General features: G+C 39.4%; 1 protein-coding gene across 5 annotated transcripts in view; it reads left to right on the top strand.

The window, feature by feature from the left end:
- sez6b (seizure related 6 homolog b) overlaps positions 1 to 18,000 on the top strand; it is a 160,787-nt gene that overhangs the window by 141,022 nt on the left and 1,765 nt on the right. For 4 of the 5 annotated variants that reach the window (XR_008964231.1, XM_057350276.1, XM_057350278.1 and 1 more), the window contains exons 8-16: positions 1,706 to 1,900; positions 3,818 to 3,956; positions 10,766 to 10,962; positions 12,961 to 13,155; positions 15,379 to 15,570; positions 15,810 to 16,004; positions 16,177 to 16,233; positions 16,320 to 16,428; positions 16,890 to 16,989. Coding sequence is in view for 4 of the 5 variants with exons in the window: in XM_057350276.1 (XP_057206259.1) it covers positions 1,706 to 1,900; positions 3,818 to 3,956; positions 10,766 to 10,962; positions 12,961 to 13,155; positions 15,379 to 15,570; positions 15,810 to 16,004; positions 16,177 to 16,233; positions 16,320 to 16,428; positions 16,890 to 16,989 (1,379 nt within the window). In the remaining variant the exon portion in view is untranslated. The remainder of the gene's footprint in view (positions 1 to 1,705; positions 1,901 to 3,817; positions 3,957 to 10,765; positions 10,963 to 12,960; positions 13,156 to 15,378; positions 15,571 to 15,809; positions 16,005 to 16,176; positions 16,234 to 16,319; positions 16,429 to 16,889; positions 16,990 to 18,000) is intronic. The other variant, XM_057350277.1, reaches the window with a different exon arrangement.

Below are 18,000 nucleotides of genomic sequence, written 5' to 3' on the forward strand. Positions count from 1 at the left end.
CAGAACATTTAAAGGGGTCATATGGCGCAAATACGTGTTTTTCTGTGTCTTTGGTGTGTTATAAGTTGCCCATGCATGTATTAGACACGTAAAATTGCAAAAATGTAAGTGTCGGAACAAAAGATGCATTCTGTCTAAAAGCGAATGCTCACCCAGACCTGCCTGAAACGCCTCGTGTAACCACACCCCCACAAATCTACGTCAGTTCGTGGTATGATTGGAATAAGACCGCCCAAATGTATACGCAAGTAAGGTGGGCGTACCTGTCAGCACAATTGCTTTGGAACCTGATGTTCCAAATATGGTAAGAGGCGTTACATTTCCATCACACGCTTGCAGTATTCGACCAATCACTACGCACTGGTTAACTGGCCAATCATAGCACACCTTTGTAAAAAATCTGCGCATTTCAGAGAGGCGGGGCAAAGAGGAGATACAAACATGCACAGTATGTGGAAAATACAGCGTTTTTTAAATCGTGTATACACATTCATTACATCTAAAACAAACAATAATATTCGTTTCAGCCGTGTCATATGACTCCTTAAAAGATCACCCGAAAATGTGTTCATCATTTACTCACCTTCTTGTCATTACAAACCTGTATGACTTTCTTTCTTCTGTAGAAAAATGTTGTTAACCAAACACAGGCCCCTATTGACTTCCATTGTATAGACACAAAAACGTTTCTCAAAATATCTTCTTTTGTGTTTTTATGTGAAGTATCCCTTTCAGTAACCATTGTACAATCACACAAAAGCACAGAATCAGGTTTCCAGCATTTTTATTGACTTCAGAGAATGTAATGTGTAGTCGAATGACATTCCTTCACTTTTCATAATGCTTTCGCTTACACCAATAACAGAAAACGTACATTCCACATTCAGATATGGACTACTTAGAATGCAAATTTCCATATCAATCTTACGCTCACGTTGAAGGCATCCTAACCGTGATTGATACTGTTGTTATGTGGGAGATGATGAACGGATGATTAAAATAGCTCAATCCTACTTGTTGCGAATAAGCCCAAACTGAATAATGCATGTGTCTGGGGAATTTGGGAATGGTGGTGGGTGATGGGGGGGGTCATTGGTAAATGGCAAAATCACTTTTGTTTTCGTAAACAGAAAGCAGAGCTGAACCTAAGGCTCAATAGCACATGCTTGAATAAGGCCAGACCCTGAGGGACATCAACGCCAGTGTTGACTCTGAGCATTCTCAAGTCTCCTCCCTCTCTTCTAATCTCCATTCTACATTCTCAAACAAGCACAACGACCAATAACGGTCCAGCCAGGCATATCAGTTTGTTGTTCCCCTTTGTGGATTTATTCATTCGTATTTATTCAAATTGTCTGTACACCCGTAAGTGGCCTTGCAAATCTGGCTAAGGTTGATTAACCAACAATCTCCTTCCAAGGACAACCGAAACCTAAGATTTACATCCTGGAGGATTTCGATAGGTAGAAATGTAAAAGCAGTGCACAGAGCTCTGCCACACTCAAATTGCTTTTAAATTCGGATTTCGTGGTGTCCTCTGTGTTTCGGACAGATTATTACATGAAGCGGTTATAGACTAATCCGAGCGGACCGCTTGTCTCTGTGCTTTATGTGTTTGTGAATTCGGAAGCTCGGTGATGGTGTTTGGACTGTGATGTGCGTCTCGGAGCAGGTGATTTATGGTGTTGTTTGTGTGTTTTCTCAGCTTTTGCGGCAGGGCACTGCTACGAGCCTTTCGTCAAGTACGGCAACTTCACCACCACTGACAGCGCGTACGCTCTGGGCGTGGTTGTGGAGTTCACCTGTGACCCGGGCTACACCCTGGAGCAGGGCTCCGTCATTATCGAGTGCATGGATCCCGGAAACCCGCAATGGAATGAGACTGAGCCCGCCTGCAGAGGTGTGTGCGTTCACGAATGCCTACACGCTTAGATGAATAAATTCTGCCACATCGTACTATATATGGATGTATGCTTCTACAAGTTAGCACTCAAAGCACTCCCAAATTTAGTGTGCAAATTGCATTCAGTATTATATTTGTTGGCGTGCTATCTAATTTGAATAATTTTTGTGCACTAAAACAGTGTGCACTACAGTGTGAGTTGGCTATACGTACACACTGTAAATACATATATATTGTTAGCAGGTGTTCATGTAACTGCGGCGCACATTTGACTGCATTAGTCAGCTGCTGAAGAGCTCTACAGGCATCATGTGCAGATACAGTACAAGCAGCTCACATCCTTTTAGTGCCTTTTCTATGTAATCCACTACATCCTGTGTCACCTGGATGAGTTTCAGACACTCTTAGCCACAGTCACACGCTCGTAGCATGCAGCACTAAAAGCATTAAGCCACAAAGGCTGGAACCAGAAGCACACGGTGTAAGAATGTGAGAGAATACCTCACTCATAAAGCAGAAGCGGTGGCATCTTATCTGACCCGGTGCTCAAGTACATTTCTCCCGCTTCACAATAGAGTCAGGATTGAAAGGATTTAATCGCACCGGCTCCAGTAGAGGGTCAAGACAACAGCTTTTCCATTTGAAAATGTGGTTACGTCCTGTTGAGCCAGTTTAGCGATGTGGAAAGAGGGGAAATGAAAACAGGATGTCAAGTTGTTTATTTGAATCTGGGGAGAATTTGGGGTGTGAAACTCAGATGCGTCACAAATTGGGATATACAACTGCATACCTACTTCGGATAAATGTGGTTATTTTCTCTCTCTTTTTTTGAGTGTCAAAATAAACCTAAACAGCTACTTTTGAGGAAATACCCTTACAGAAAAGACACATGAATTTCACATGTTTTTTACATGTTTTTCACATGTGATCACATGCATACAACATGTGTTTAACGTGCAAAAAGACACATGTGAAATGTGTTTTTGTAACATTTTGGTGTGAATTCCATGTGAATTCCCATGTGAAACACATAGGATAACATGTAAAAACCCATGGGATGACATGTGCAACATGTGGTGACATGTGAAGAACATGTGATCACATGTGGAGACATGTCCCACATGTTATCCCGTGGGTTTTTACATGTTATCCCATGGGTTTCACATGGGAATTCACATGGAATTCGGACCAAAATGTTCCAAAAACACACATTTCACATGTGATCACATGTGTTTTTTGCACATGTGAATTTCGTGTGTCTTTTCTTTAAGGGTAGAAAAAAAGTTGGTTTTAAGTAACTATAAACACTGTGTTGTTGAAGTTGACACACTCTTTTTAACACTTTTTATTCGTTAAATATTTGCAAACCCTACAGACGTGAAACGTGACAAAGAGTATTGGTATAAATAGTATAACTTATGAAGAAAAATATAAAAATCATGAAAAATAAAGACACAAGGTTTCGGCCTGACGGCTACAATATGTTAAGCATTGGATTAATAAAGAATCTTTAACTTTGTCTTCGACTGTTAAATTAGAAAAATGTAAATATGAAGAGCATTAGATCACTGTAGTTGCAGACCAGCAGCAAAAACATTATTACACTAATAAAATGAATTTCCTAAAGCGATGGAAATAGTATTTCATAATAGCAGATTTGCATTAAGTTCAGTAGATGTTACATTTACATCTATTCATTTAATATATGCTTTTATCCAAATTGATTTTCAGAGTCTTTATATACAGTAGATGGAACTTAATATTTATGCATCGTATTTAGCTGCCTTTAAAAAGGAATTGAATGTGTAATGGGATTATCATGAATGTAATGAAAGATTATTGTTTAAATATTTCTGGGTAAATGTGTGTGTTAGTTAACATGATGTCGTCTCTTCATCCGTGGTTGTGTTGCAGCTGTATGCAGTGGAGAGATCACAGATTCAGCAGGTGTGGTGTTGTCCCCAAACTGGCCTGAGGCCTATGACAAGGGCCAGGACTGCATCTGGGGGATCCACGTCGAAGAGGACAAGAGGATCATGCTAGACATCCAAGTGTACGTCTATATAAACAACATCATTCTCTGTCAATCAGAATAGTTGCTGTTACACTGTATACAAGCCTGAATGCATTTATATTCCCGCCAAATCTTGCAGTTTGTCCTCTCAGCAACTGTGGCTGAGCTTTTAATGTTTCATCCCAAGAGAATACAGCCGATACATCTGCTCTGTTTTTCTCTAACGCTGGAAAAACAGTGTGGATAAGATCTTCTGTGGCTTCACAAAAAGCTTCCACAGAGTCCCCGTTCACCCATCAGACCTTAACTCTGTTTTTATGGCCTCAAACATGTATTACCATGGGACTGACATTCTCGAGTTAGTTGGGCTTGTCCTTGATGTGGCTGAGATTGCACCTCAACTTTTGAGTTTTTGCGTCATCTCCCTGCCGACCGATTCGGCTCGGTTTCACTCCTTCAGCACCCAAACGAAACGTCCGCCATCGCATGGGCATTTTCTGAGATTTCACTTGAACTGCAGTGACCCAAAACTCAAAGACCTTGATTGGCTTTTCTTAAGATTTCCAACAGCGTACAACTTCTGACGCAACACAGTCGTTCCACCTTTTCAGCTCGAACCTTCATCTGTATAAACTTAAAAACAATGTGACATTACTCTACGTTGCATTAATAATTACGTGGGTATATGTGGCAAAGTAAGTTCAGGTTTTATGTTAGGGCTTCAGCATCTTTAGGTTAAACATGTATCTGTTGTTTGTGGTGAAGTTCACGCTCTGTGGAAAATCACAGGCAGCGCTGGCAAAGAGATTGAAAGACGGCAAGGTAAAGAGAGTTGTTTTCTCGGCAGTTCCTTATGGGGGATAAGAGACTCAAACTGCTTGATGACATAAGCCAGATTATCATGCTTCGCTCTCAAGGAAACTGAGAGTCCTTCTAAAACGGAGTGATGAAATAGTGAAAAGAGCGAAGAGATGAGGGTTGAAGAGGATGCAGATGTCAAATCACAGCTTTTAATGTTCAGTACAACAACACGACTGTCATTGTAAAAGTGCTTTTCTATTTAAAAAAAAGTTGATTTGAAATGAAATACCAGTTCATAAATGTATTCATTCATCGCTAAAACCTACTTTCCCGGAAAAAAAAACGTTTGTGACAAGTTAGTTTTAATACTTTTCATTGGTTCAATATTTGTAAAACCCACAAACATGAAAGGTGACCAATAGAAATGATTAATAAAACATAAAAATAATGAAATATGGAGATACAAGGTTTCCGCCCAACATCCCGGTGTTGTTATGCTAAATACCAGCACTCTTGAGATTCCTTCTGCCCGATCAAATTAAGGGACTGGAACTAACTGTTGAATAAAGGTTAATAATCTGAACAGAGAAACAATTATTTTATTGGGTGTTTTTATGAATGTGAAATCAATTATGCGAGCAGGAAAACAAGTGTTGAGTGTGATTGCTTCTTCAGGTGAGGCGGGAAACACGAGGCCCTGCCGTGTCAGACCCAGATAGATTATTCGTGCATTTAATCATTTGGCTCCCTTAATTAAGATTCACTCATTTGCATATGGCTTCTTTCGCATTTGTCATATTTTCTCTCTCCCTCGTTCTGAGTGTCCCAACTGCAGCGCTACATTGTGTGACTGTGTAATAAATTACGTCCTGGATGTTTCACAGGAGATGCAGTCAACATAATTAATTTTCCATTTATTTTGCGGTGGAGGTATGGAGGGAGGTGGTGACAGAATTCAGAGATTGCTGGATGTTCTTTGTGTGCTGTAAACTCTGCTGGTTGGGATGAGGCAGCATACGCTTCTCATATCTTAGTATGTATACTATCGTTCAAAAGTTTAGGGTCACTTACTTTTGCATTCATATTTTTTTGAATAAACGTTAATAAATACGTACATTTTACATGTTATAAGTTACTTTCTTTCTTCTGCAGAACACAAAAGAAGATATTTTATATTTTGAAGAATGTTGGTAACAGAAAAACATTGGTCGCCATTGACTTGCATTGGTTTCGTGTCCATACGATAACAGTCAATGGAGACCAGCGGTTTTTGGTTCCCAACATTTTTCAAAATTGCTTCTTTTGTGTTTTGCAGAAAAAAGAAAATCACACAGGTTCGAAATGACAAGGGTGAGTAAATGATGACAGAATTGTCATTTTGAAGGTGAACTATTCCTTTAAAAAAACATTTTAGGAAAACTTTAGTTTTGTAATGAAAGTAGAGGTATCATATATACCGGTTTTGACAATAACCGTAATATTAAAATCCACGATTATCAATTGTTAATCCTACACATATGATAATATAGTAAATAATTCGGTGCCCATTAAAGTTTCACCTTAAAAGAGACAATGGTTGCAAACTCTCTCTCTCTCTCTTTCTGCCTCCTTGCGATAACATCTATTTTGTTTCATTATTGAATTCAAAATTATGTTCTTTTGGCCGCAATAATGCTTTGTAAAAGACATTAATATGCTGGCCAAACCATTTTATTGTCTATAAAACCTGTATACAACATTTATGCATTATGCCTTCAGTTAAAAAGGCTAATAAGATCATGAGAAACATTTCAGTTAAGTGACCCTAAACCTTTGAATGGTAGTGTAGGTATTAATGGAGGTGCAGAGGTAACAAGAGGGATCGTCCCAGGTGTGTCTGGATCACTGGTTCACTGTAAATTCTCCACCCCCACACTTCAATCTTCAAATGACCAAATTTGTCAAAGGACATATGGGACATTATCAACCAGCCGCATCAAATGAGATGTATAGACAGAAAGGAGGGAGGTGAGCGCAGCTGTTCAATCCTGAGAGAGATGGAGAGATATTGAAGAAATCTGGCATTCTTGCACCCGGATTAATTATGAAGCAAACTGGGTTCTGTCCTTATATTCATGCATGCATCTAACAAGCGATCATTGACCCAGCGGAAGTCCTCATTGCTACGGTGGTGTCCCGTAGAGCGGTTTGGTGCTTATTGAATCTGGGAGACGAGGGGCTGGTCCTCTGCTGGAGGCTCATTACGGGGCTGTAAGAACATTTTAGCCCGGTAATGAATATGCACCCAGCCCTCTGTAATCATTCATCAATGTTCCACACACTCCCAATTACCTTTGAACGTGGGCCGTAATGAAGGCTGATTAATTCATTTAGCAGGGAGGGGTTCTTGCGCTGTGTGTGCCGTGCGGTGAGTAGGAGAAGTGAGGGAGGAAGATGCACAGGTGACAGCTGGCACACCTGCACACAGCCGTTCGTAGACCTAGCTGCACAGCGGGGAAGGTTCGGTGTATGAGACCCAATCAAAGTCCTCTAATCAGTCTCATAAGGGCCCTCTACTGCCCCTTACTGGAGTTCTAGTGCACAGCTTTAGTCCCCTTTTATGAGTCTGGATCAACATCTTTTGGTCTTTGCACAATCATAGCGGTTACACTAAAATCAGAGAAGTTGTTTGATAACAATTTTGTTTGAGCAACTTAACCCAAGACTTAATGCTGCATGCTGCATGATGTGAATACTGTTATTACTTTGGCAACATATGCTAGATATTCTATTTATAAATTATATATATATATATATATTTTGGTTTCCATGTGATTTTAAATTAAACACCCGACAATGCACTGTATCTGTAATTAAATCCATCTAAATAAGATATCTTCTTAATTGACTGAGACTGCTAATAATTGTGTGTTGTCTTCATGTTTCTTCCATTCTGTGTCTGTTTTTTTCAGTTTTTCTCTGTTATTGTCTTCATTTCCTTTTTTTGGCATAGGGATGCGTGTCTCTGTATGGTGCTTGTGTGCACTGTCCCTCAGAGAGTCACCGCCTTTAGCAGGCTGGTAATAAATCAAGGCTGTTTCATCCCCGCAGGCGCTGAGCCAGAACCCAGACCAATATTTAACTTTCTAATTAAGAAGAACTGCGCAAAAACAGAAGAACTCATTTTCCTCTTTATTTAGAGAAAGCCTCATCCTCGGTAAGTCTCTCTGAAAATGTTGACAATCCAAATGAAAGTTTAGTCTTCTCTGTTTGTCTGTCTTCCCCCAGAGCCAACATTGTATGGCTCTTTGTGCAGAAGCAACTGGAGCTTATCCGCTTTCATCACAGGAAAGCCCTGTGTTAATTTGCCGCTTCTGTCCTGAGTCCAGTCTAAACAAATGGATCTGGACTAAAGGCCATCCTCAGGGCTCTTGCGGCTCTGGTGGCGTTTAAAGCGTGTGGAGTTGCTCGCACACATTTTTTCTGGAGTCTATAAAGCCTGCATTGTGGTATTATGGAATTCTTTGAACATCAGTTTCATGAGATATAAATTTAAAATGCGTTAAAAAAATATATTTAAAAAAAAAATGAATTGCAGTTTTATTTCGTAAAGATAAACACAAAGCTTAGCCTTTAAGCATAAGCCTTTATTTAAAAAGTCATACCAGAATAGGTATGTGAAACCTCATGACAAATGGTCATAGAATTTAGCATAAATACAGCTAAACAAAGATAGAAAAACACAACAGAATCCAAAAGGGTTCACGTACGCACGTACCTGTCGCAAATTTTTATAACACATGCTATGCTTTACTTGATATATTACAGCAGGTCCACCGTGTCCAGCCCTCAACACAAGGGATTTGTTTGGAAATGTTTTAGTTTTCAGCCGGTCAATCATTTCTACAGTTAGATGAATATATATTAAATATATGTAGGAAGAGAGGAGAACCGCTTTTCTTTGCGGTTTGAGAGTTTGTTCGTTCTGACGCAGTTATGCCCTATCGTCCATGTAGATTACTGATATAGGCTTGGTCTTCTTGACAGATGATGGGTCATTATGGATTATTTTCTGTAGAAACTCCAGACACAAATCACCTGCAAAATACTCACATTTATCTCTCCAGCAAACAGAATCAAAAGCATCTTCACGTCTTTTTACTGTGTAACCAGCGAAAATATAACATGACACTTGTATCAGGACCGTTAAGAAGGGATGGAAGTGATGGGGTGTGGAGTCAGAAAAGGGTTGCACACTCAAAGGGAGCACCATGCAACATACAGTATCTCCAAAACACACCTCTGTGATATAGGCAACAAAAACGCGATTCAAGTTTTTTTCGCTCTCATTTGTCGCTTCTTTCTGTTCGTGCTCACCGGAGAACGGCATCTCTGTGAGCTCTATATGAGACTAATGCATTCCGATGGCTGCCGTGTTGTTGGCCAAGTCAAGCTGAGCCTGTTTTTGTGATTAAACAAAATGAAATTACTGCCAGCAAATGGAAAGCATGATTGATTTTCTCGGCAGATACGGTGTGCGGCTACGCAAAGGCTTGTTTAACTTTATCACAACAAATCCAATAAGGGCTGACACAGTTTCGCTCTCTCCTGTGTCAGGGGCTCTTCTGGTTCAATTGTGTCTGGGAGTCGAAGAAGATACGCAGATTCTCCTGCGGCCAGAGGCAAACGGTATTACGGGGCTGTTGACATTTGAATAATATATATTCAATCTTTACATGTCCTAAGGTGTGCCTGCACTGCAATGAACGGCTGTCTTCGAGCGTATGCGTGCATGCATATGCGTGTGCGCGTCCGGGCCATCATTTAAACATCCTGTCTTCATTTTGCCTGAATGTAAGCCTTCTGTATCTTGCTACAGCAGAACAGAGATGATGAATTATTTCTCTGTCCTCAGTAATGACTTCCATTACTGCCCACTTGTGATTAATTAGGGACAAGATAGACTGTGTGTGCCACCTCCCTGCCTGACTGAATCACACTTTCCCTTCGCCAGTGATTGGCCAGACGTCTGGTTCTTGTAGATGTCAGCCAGAGTTACAGGATTTGTATGTATTGTGATATAGGCTACTCGAAAACCGAAAAGCCTTTGTAATACAGGGCAATTATTTGTGGCACATTTCAGTATGACGGCGCTGAAGATGATTGAAATCGAACGTGTCAAGGTAACGCTTTTCATTTAATGACGTTTCTATTGTAGTCCTGGGTCTTTTGTCACCTTCATGTAAGGCTGTCAGGTTTCTTTAAGGAATTTCAAAAAGTTCTGAAGGTCGTATTGCCCAGGGCTTACAACATCACATTTTGATTAGTCTCTGGTTCAAAAGATTGTTTCATACTTGATGTAATCTGAAATGTATTGAACAAATAAACATTGATTAATGTTATTGATTTCAGTTAAGTTGGGACTGAAAAACTCCTGCCAATATTGAATGGAAAGGTTGTATTTGTGTGGCGTGATTTTATTAATCAATAGAAAAAAATGTGTGATGCTGTCTAGCATACATAAACTTTTATTTTGTTCACAGTAGTGTGCTATACAGCATGCCTAATAACCTATAACTTAATAAAACTAAAACTTTTTAACTAGTAATAAAAAATGTTTTGAAGTGTCTGTATAGTGTTAAATGTAAGACTTTTAGTGCTGTCAAATCAATGTGTGTGTGTGGATATACACACACACACACACACACACACACAAACATACATGTATATATTTAAGAGATATTAGTTATACTGTATATATTTATATACGTATGTAATATATTTTTTCAAACATTTATTTAGAAATCATTTAATTGTTTGACAGCACTACAAACTATGCAATAGACATTGCATTTCTAGTTAATTATAATAATGATTTCACAAATAAAATAGTTTTATATGCAATACTTTCCCCGCTGCAGAATCACTCTTATACTCGCCGCAGGGACAAAAGACAAAAACTTATAGTGAGGCCAGATGAAAAGAAGTACTGTTATAAACTAAAACCTGAACATCAGGGACAGAGGTTTAATCTGGAATTTAACCAGCAATGTTTTATCTGCTCACAGTCTCCATTTGGGCAAGAATGACATGCTGACCTTCTATGATGGTGATGACCTGACAGCAAAGGTACTGGGCCAGTACGGTGGCTCCCGTCCTCGATTCAAACTCTACACTTCTATGGCTGATGTCACCATCCAGTTCCAGTCAGACCCTGCCACCAACATCTACGGCTACAACAACGGATTTGTGGTGCACTTTTTCGGTAACCCCCGATTCAACCCCTTCTTGTCCCTTCTTCAGCATCTCTTAGACGGGAACACCGATAGAATATATAGCTTGAATGTCAATTAGAAAATAAGTGTGTAAATAAGATATAGGAAATGTACGTGCGAGTGAATCCGCCCTTAAGTGCGTCATGGGAACAGTCATTTAAAGGACGTCAAGCATGCATCCTAACCTCCATCTCATTATTCTAAAATGTTACTGGATGAAGCTCATTAATTAGCCGCTCATGAGATTTATTTGAAACGCCATAGGGATCACCCATCGCCATAGTCCACAGTGTATCGCAAAAAGTGAAAACACACACACACAGTGTCTCCTAGTTATTCGATCATGGACTTGGGAAAGGTGGTGAAGAGATTAAACCCCAGAGAGAGACAGAGTTATGGGAAGAGAGACACAGCTGGTTTAGTCCCCGCTCACCTCTCCTGGGGATGAAGGGAAGGTCATTCAAATAGATTTTCTGTGTGGCCAACTAGCGCACAAGATCGGATAAAATATGAGTTCCATACAGAGCGAAGATGCTGGAATGCAAACTGAAATGAAATGTTTTGCATTTGCTTCACGCTGCACAGCGGGTAAAAAAAAAACAAGCCAGCTTTCGCAGGTGCAGGGGGTTTGGCCCTGTGACGGCACAGACAATTATAGTGCATGTTTGTACTCATTAGTCGCATTTGCTGGGTGTCGTGCCCTCCCCAGCTTTGCCGCACTTAGAACGGACATCAGCGAAAAGCCTGCCAGCTGTCTGTTTTCCTCTACTCACATTTTTAATCACAGCTGAGCTGATTCCTACCATTTGATTTATCAGTCATTAGACACAACACCTGTGGTTTGTTCAGGGACATGATGAGAAACAAAGAAATTGTTTGCATACATTATCGAACATTCTGTCTCTCCCTCCCTCTCTTTTCTCTCTCTATTGTTGCACTGATTAAACTAATTGAGTTCTCTTTTCATAAGCATCAGGCATGAGATCTCTTTAATGTCTCAGCTGTTTCTCTTAAAAAGCTGTGAGGGTCAGTTCACCCAAAAATGAAAATTCTGTCTTCATTTACTCACCGTCTAAATTTCTTTGTTCTGATGAACACAGAAAAAGGTATTTGGAAGAATGCTTGTAACCAAACAGTTCTTGACCACCATTGACTACCATAGTAGGAAAAATTACACTGGTAGTCAAAAGCGTCTCAGAACTGTTTGCGTTCCTACATTCTTCAACAGAACAAATTTACTACTATGGTAGTCAATGGTGGTCAATAACTGTTTGGTTACAAGCATTCTTGCAAATATCTTTCTCTGTGTTCATCAGAACAAAGACATCTATACAGATTTGGAGCAAGTAAATGATGGCAGAATCTTCATTTTTGGGTGAACTGTTCCTTTAAATATCCTTCTCAATATTTGTACCTGAGAAAAAGACCCCTAGTCATGTCTCTTTAGACCATCAGAAAGGAGTTCCAACAATGTCTGAAAACGTGCTCAGCTTTGCCAGGATACTAAAATGTGCTGTGAAAATTGTTAAAATTTGCAGATTTTTCTCAAATATCTTTCATCACTTTCTCCAAAATTAGATTTTCTGATCAATTCAGTTTTTTCAGTTCTTAACTGTCAATTGCCTCATTTATTTATATCAAAGTTAATAATGAAACAAGTAAAATACATTAAAAGAGACTCCATTAAAGAGATTCTGTCTTCATTTACTTACCCTCATGTCTATTCAAACCTGTATGACTTTCTTTCTTCTGCAGGACACAAAAGAAGTAGTTTGTTTGAAGAACACTGGTAACCAAACAACACTGGGCCTTATTGACTTCCATTGTATGGACACAAAACCACTGAGACCTTTCTCAAAATATCTCCTTTTGTGTTCCACAGAAAAAAAAGAGTAATATACATGACATAAGGGTGAATAAATTATGACTGAAGTCTCCTGAAGTTTGATTAAGTACATAAAAATGTGCCTTTGCGTTTGTCTGTGCAGAGGTTCCCCGCAATGACACGTGTCCAGAGCTTCCAGAGATCTCTAACGGCTGGAAGACAACATCTCACCCTGACCTGGTGCACGGCACGGTGGTGACCTATCAATGTTACCCGGGCTTCGAATTGGTGGGCACCGAAATGCTCATGTGTCAGTGGGACCTGACCTGGAGTGGAGATCTGCCCAGCTGTGAAAGAGGTGACACCTCACACGCACACCAACACCCGTTCTTTGTCAAATCCATGTTCATCCCATCCTCCAAACCAGCATCCACTGGCTATTGATCAAGAGAGATGCTCTGCTCCAAAACTAGATGAGCTTTTAAATTCCATTCTCTCCAACTCAGTCCCATTCAAGAATTCTTTGTGGGTGCAGTAATCACTCACTTTTATTTTGAGTGCGACTTCACGGATGAAGCAGATGCTGATTCAATTCACAGCCTCTCGGCATCTCTCCCTCTGCTCGTACCTCATGACACCTTGGTGAACTGGTTTTGCAAGAATTTTCATTTCACTGTATACCCCCCGACGAGACCCCGACAGCACCCAGCTGATATGCCAGCATTTCATCAGAGGTGAAATCTGTACTTCGCAACTTTCTTTTGTTGTAGCCAAAGTCGCCCCAGTGCTTGAAATTGAATCTCATCACCTGGCTATTGTGTTGCCTGGACGTGCTCTGTGTGAATGTGTACAGCTGCAGTAATAGTTTGAGGCCGATCTCCCAGGACATCGAGAGACATTCAGTGCTTGAAACCAGTAGACTCGGTGACCCTGAGCCCCGGGCCCCAGCGTTGTCCCTTGCAAAAACAGCCGGCCGGAAGGAGGGGGACCTTTACCTGGTTCAAAGCTTTCACCCGCAACGCAAACATCATTAACTCGCTCGCCTCTCCCGTTCCCTTTCTCTGCACCTCTACTGCTGAGGAGAGAATTGGGTTTGCAGCTGGGAAAGCTAGAGCGTAGTAATCTTTTCATTATACTTCACTGTGTGCCCGTATGCTGCCCTCAGATCAAAGTCACATGTTCTTTCCTCCCACTGGCTCTAATGTCACTCGCTTCACACCGTCCAAAAGCATTTGTCATTTTGTGGAACCAACCACATGCATGGTGTAAGCAGTGAACACATTTAGTAAGATCACGTGTTTTTTTAGTTCCTTTATCACAGATGATTCATTGTAGCATTTGGATTCAGATTCCTGCTAGAGGTCCACATCAAGGTCACAGGAACATAAGCAAAAAAATTTTAACTTGAATAAACTGGATGTTGCTTTGTTTAAAAGTTTCCACTAAATGCATTAAATATTCATTATACAACAAATAAAAATGTTAAATAATTCTGATTTAAAGGCATTTCTCTTTTGCACAAACATTTGTACTTTAATTCGTTGCTGCCACCCAGAGGTGGAACGAAGAACTACAATACAAGTCAACTTAGTTGACATATTATATCATCGCTGTCCTTTTGAAACCTGGTATCGCCATATTTTGCGATTTTTATTTTTGTCATAAATCATTAATATTAGTCACCCTTCATGTTTGTCACTGGGTTTTGCAAAAAGCAAGCCTTTAAAAAGTATTAAAAATGCTTGTTCAGTTTGACAACACAGTATTTAAGCTTTTAAAAAGTAGGCTACCGTGTTTTTTCCATTTCATGAAAAACTGTGAATTTGGACAGACAAGGTTTTGGAAGGACAGCAACAATATATTTCTTAAATACAGGGTTTGAATATACTTAAATATTTTAAAATATTTTGCACATTGACAGCCACGAAGCAAAAATAAGAGACCATTTCAAATTTTCATTAAATCAGCATTTCTAGATGTATTGTGGCCAGTCCAGTCCAGTGCTTGTTGAATTTCAACAAAATCAAACCTCAGGAGTGACATAAAGTCATTCAACAGCAATGTGAAAGACTGACAGCATAATGAAACAAGATAACGATAATGATCAAAATCAAGGTTATCACAGAAAAAAGAATAATTTTTGAACTTTTCCTAAATACAAATACTTAAAATACTTAAAAGTGAATATGAACTTGTTTTCTTTTCAGTATAAAAATACAGAGCATCTTTTATGTTATTTTACCTGTTTCTACAGTTGTCATTTTATAAAAATAAATGCAAATAGATGTTTTTATTTAAAATTTTAGAGAAATATTAGTTAGTTAGTAGTTCACAGAATGAAATGATCATTTTTCCTAAACACATGCCTATAAATAGTAAATTCAGAAAAACAGAAAATAATTTTGAAATGGTCTCTTAATTTTTTCCGCCACTGTACTTTAGCCCATTTAAAAACAACCAAAATTCATTTCAATACAAAATCTCTGTTAGTCTCAGTCAGGACAAGTCCAAACAATACTGATCATGTTTATCTATTCAAGATAAACAATAATTTGTGTGATATTTGTTTTGGCTTTACCAGTTCTGTCATGCCCAGACCCGGGCACAGTGGAGCACAGTCGCAGGGTGATGTCAGGGCCACGTCTCATCGTGGGCTCTACCGTGCAGTTCATCTGTAACAAAGGCTACTCGCTGTCGGGCAACAGCCTCCTGTCCTGCTATCACCGAGACTCCACAGGACCAAAGTGGAGCGAGAAACTGCCCAAATGCATGTGTGAGTACAAATCTACAGATACACATACCCTAAAATGATGATTTGCATCATATATATAATATCTATAAATCTATAATGATCTATAATGATGATAAAAATGAGTCAAAATAACTTTTTTGTTTATTAATGAGTATTTGCCTAAGAATGTGTCCTTTATTTTTGGACAATGTGTCCTGTTATTTTATGTGACTTTCATGATTTTGTATATTAAGATGTGTCTGTGTATTTGTGTTATCCAGCTGATTCGTATGAGCCATGTAGGAACCCTGGGACTCCCGCCTACAGCATCCAGAGCTCAGAAAAACACATGTATCAGGCAGGAGAAACTGTGCGATTTTCCTGTCTGAATGGATATCAGCTCCAAGGTGAGCCTGTTCTCCGTTGTGTCCCCGGGCACCCGTCCAAATGGAGCCATCCACCCCCGCTGTGCAAAGGTAGAGTTCGTGTAATGCAACGTTTATGGTGTGTGCTCCATATAGTATATCATTTATAAAACTACTTGCCTTTCTGTGATGTGTGTTTAGTTATTTATTTGTAGTTTCTCTTCAGACGGTGTTTGTTTTGCATAATTGGTATGACAAGCCACCTTTTCTCATGTGTTTAAAGCTCTCCCTTTTCTCCCAGCTGGAAGATTGGAATATATAGATGAGCGCAGGTTAGATGGTAAGAACTTCCGCCTTTGATAGCCATGTACATGTCATTCCAGATAAACAAAATGTTCATGTATTTTCTCTAATTTGGCTTTATAGCTGCAAGTGCAGACTTCAGTATTGAGGGAGCAAGTGTGGCTGTTTCCATTTTCATCCCAGTGGCCATAATTCTTATCATCATAATGTCAATATATTTCTACTTTTCAAGGTAAGTTGCTACAGTGGTCCTCAAATGTGTTTGGAAACTTAAGCTGTACTTAAAAAATGCATGAATGTTGATGCAGTATTAAAAATTAAATGTTAAGGCAGTTGCACAAGCCCATTTTTCAAGCAAAATGTTTCACAAAAAGTGGTTTATTGGGTTCTGTATTATAAAATCAATGTTTCTTTTGTGTTTGCACCTGAACTGACTTATTCATACATTTACACATAATAACCATATATAAAAACAATTGTCATTCTAAATTTATTAAATTGATACTTAATACTTTAATATCTAATCTAGTGAAACATTTTGTGCATCTTTAGTCTTTAGTGTCCAAATGCATTTTCTTGACAATTTTGGGGTCATGCATGAGTCATAAAATGTGAATCTGCAGATCATTTCAAATATCTCTCGTCCGGTTCAGACCAAAGCACGAATGATTGTTGATGCATTTGTCATTTCAGGGTGCAGGGGAAATCTCTACGCTTATCCCTGACAGCATCACCACAATACGACCACATCAGAGGAGAGTCAGCTTTTGAAAACCCCACTTACGACACTGCAGTAAGTACAGTGTTTGATCCCCGGCACGCTGCCTAAGAATTTCTAAAAAAGCATTCTTATCCTCCTCATTACCAGTAATAGAATCTTCTCACACGTATCACATCCATTTGTGGTGATTTTGGTGGCAGGACTGAGAGGTACTCAGGTGTAAAGTCTTACTGCTGCACATCTGCACTTTGAACACCATCTGTGTTACCATATTGCGGGTTCATTTCTGTTATCTAATTAGCTGGAAATTGCCATTCTGGAGTTGAAATGAAGTGGCGCGCCGAGCCACACCCACATCATCTCTTCATTTCATCATTAGCGGTCACGGGCTTTTATTTTCACTCGGGCAGAACGCAGAAGAGAAAGTGAGATACGTAACCTCATTATTGCTAATTTCATTGGCATATCATCGCTTCACCTGCCCTCATTGTTCAGTAGTCACGTTGAACCTCTTAAAGGAACAGTTCATCCAAAAATGAAAAGGACAAAAGGAGAGTAAATGTTCAAGGTGTTCTGTGTGTAAATGCTTTAAAAATTACAATAAAGAATGATAAAATTGTAATGCAGCTACCCCATTTGACATATGTGTAATAGGACTATTCATATAATTATATTAAAGGTCCAGTGTGTGATTTATTGGACTCATATGACAGAAATGCAATATAATATACATAACTTTGTGGTGTGTAAAGACCGTACATAATGAAGCGTTGTGTTTTATTACCTTAGAATGAGCTGTTTCTATCTTCATACACCGCAGGTCCCCTTACATTGAATTCACCATGTTGTTTCTATGGTAGCCCATAATCTACAGAGCGCGTTTTGGAAATACGTTATCTCCTTCAACAAAGAAGTGAAAACGTGACAATATCTTAGTGATTCAAAAGGGAGGGGTGGAGTGAGCCGTTGCAATTCACAACCTCACCACTAGATGCCACTAAATTTTATACACTGCACCTTTAAATGAAGCCACACAATAGTTTTGTTTGAGAAAAAAAGAAACATCTTATGAGTTCGATAAGG

This window comes from Triplophysa rosa, linkage group LG14, assembly GCF_024868665.1.
Source record: "Triplophysa rosa linkage group LG14, Trosa_1v2, whole genome shotgun sequence".
Lineage (NCBI taxonomy): Eukaryota > Metazoa > Chordata > Actinopteri > Cypriniformes > Nemacheilidae > Triplophysa > Triplophysa rosa.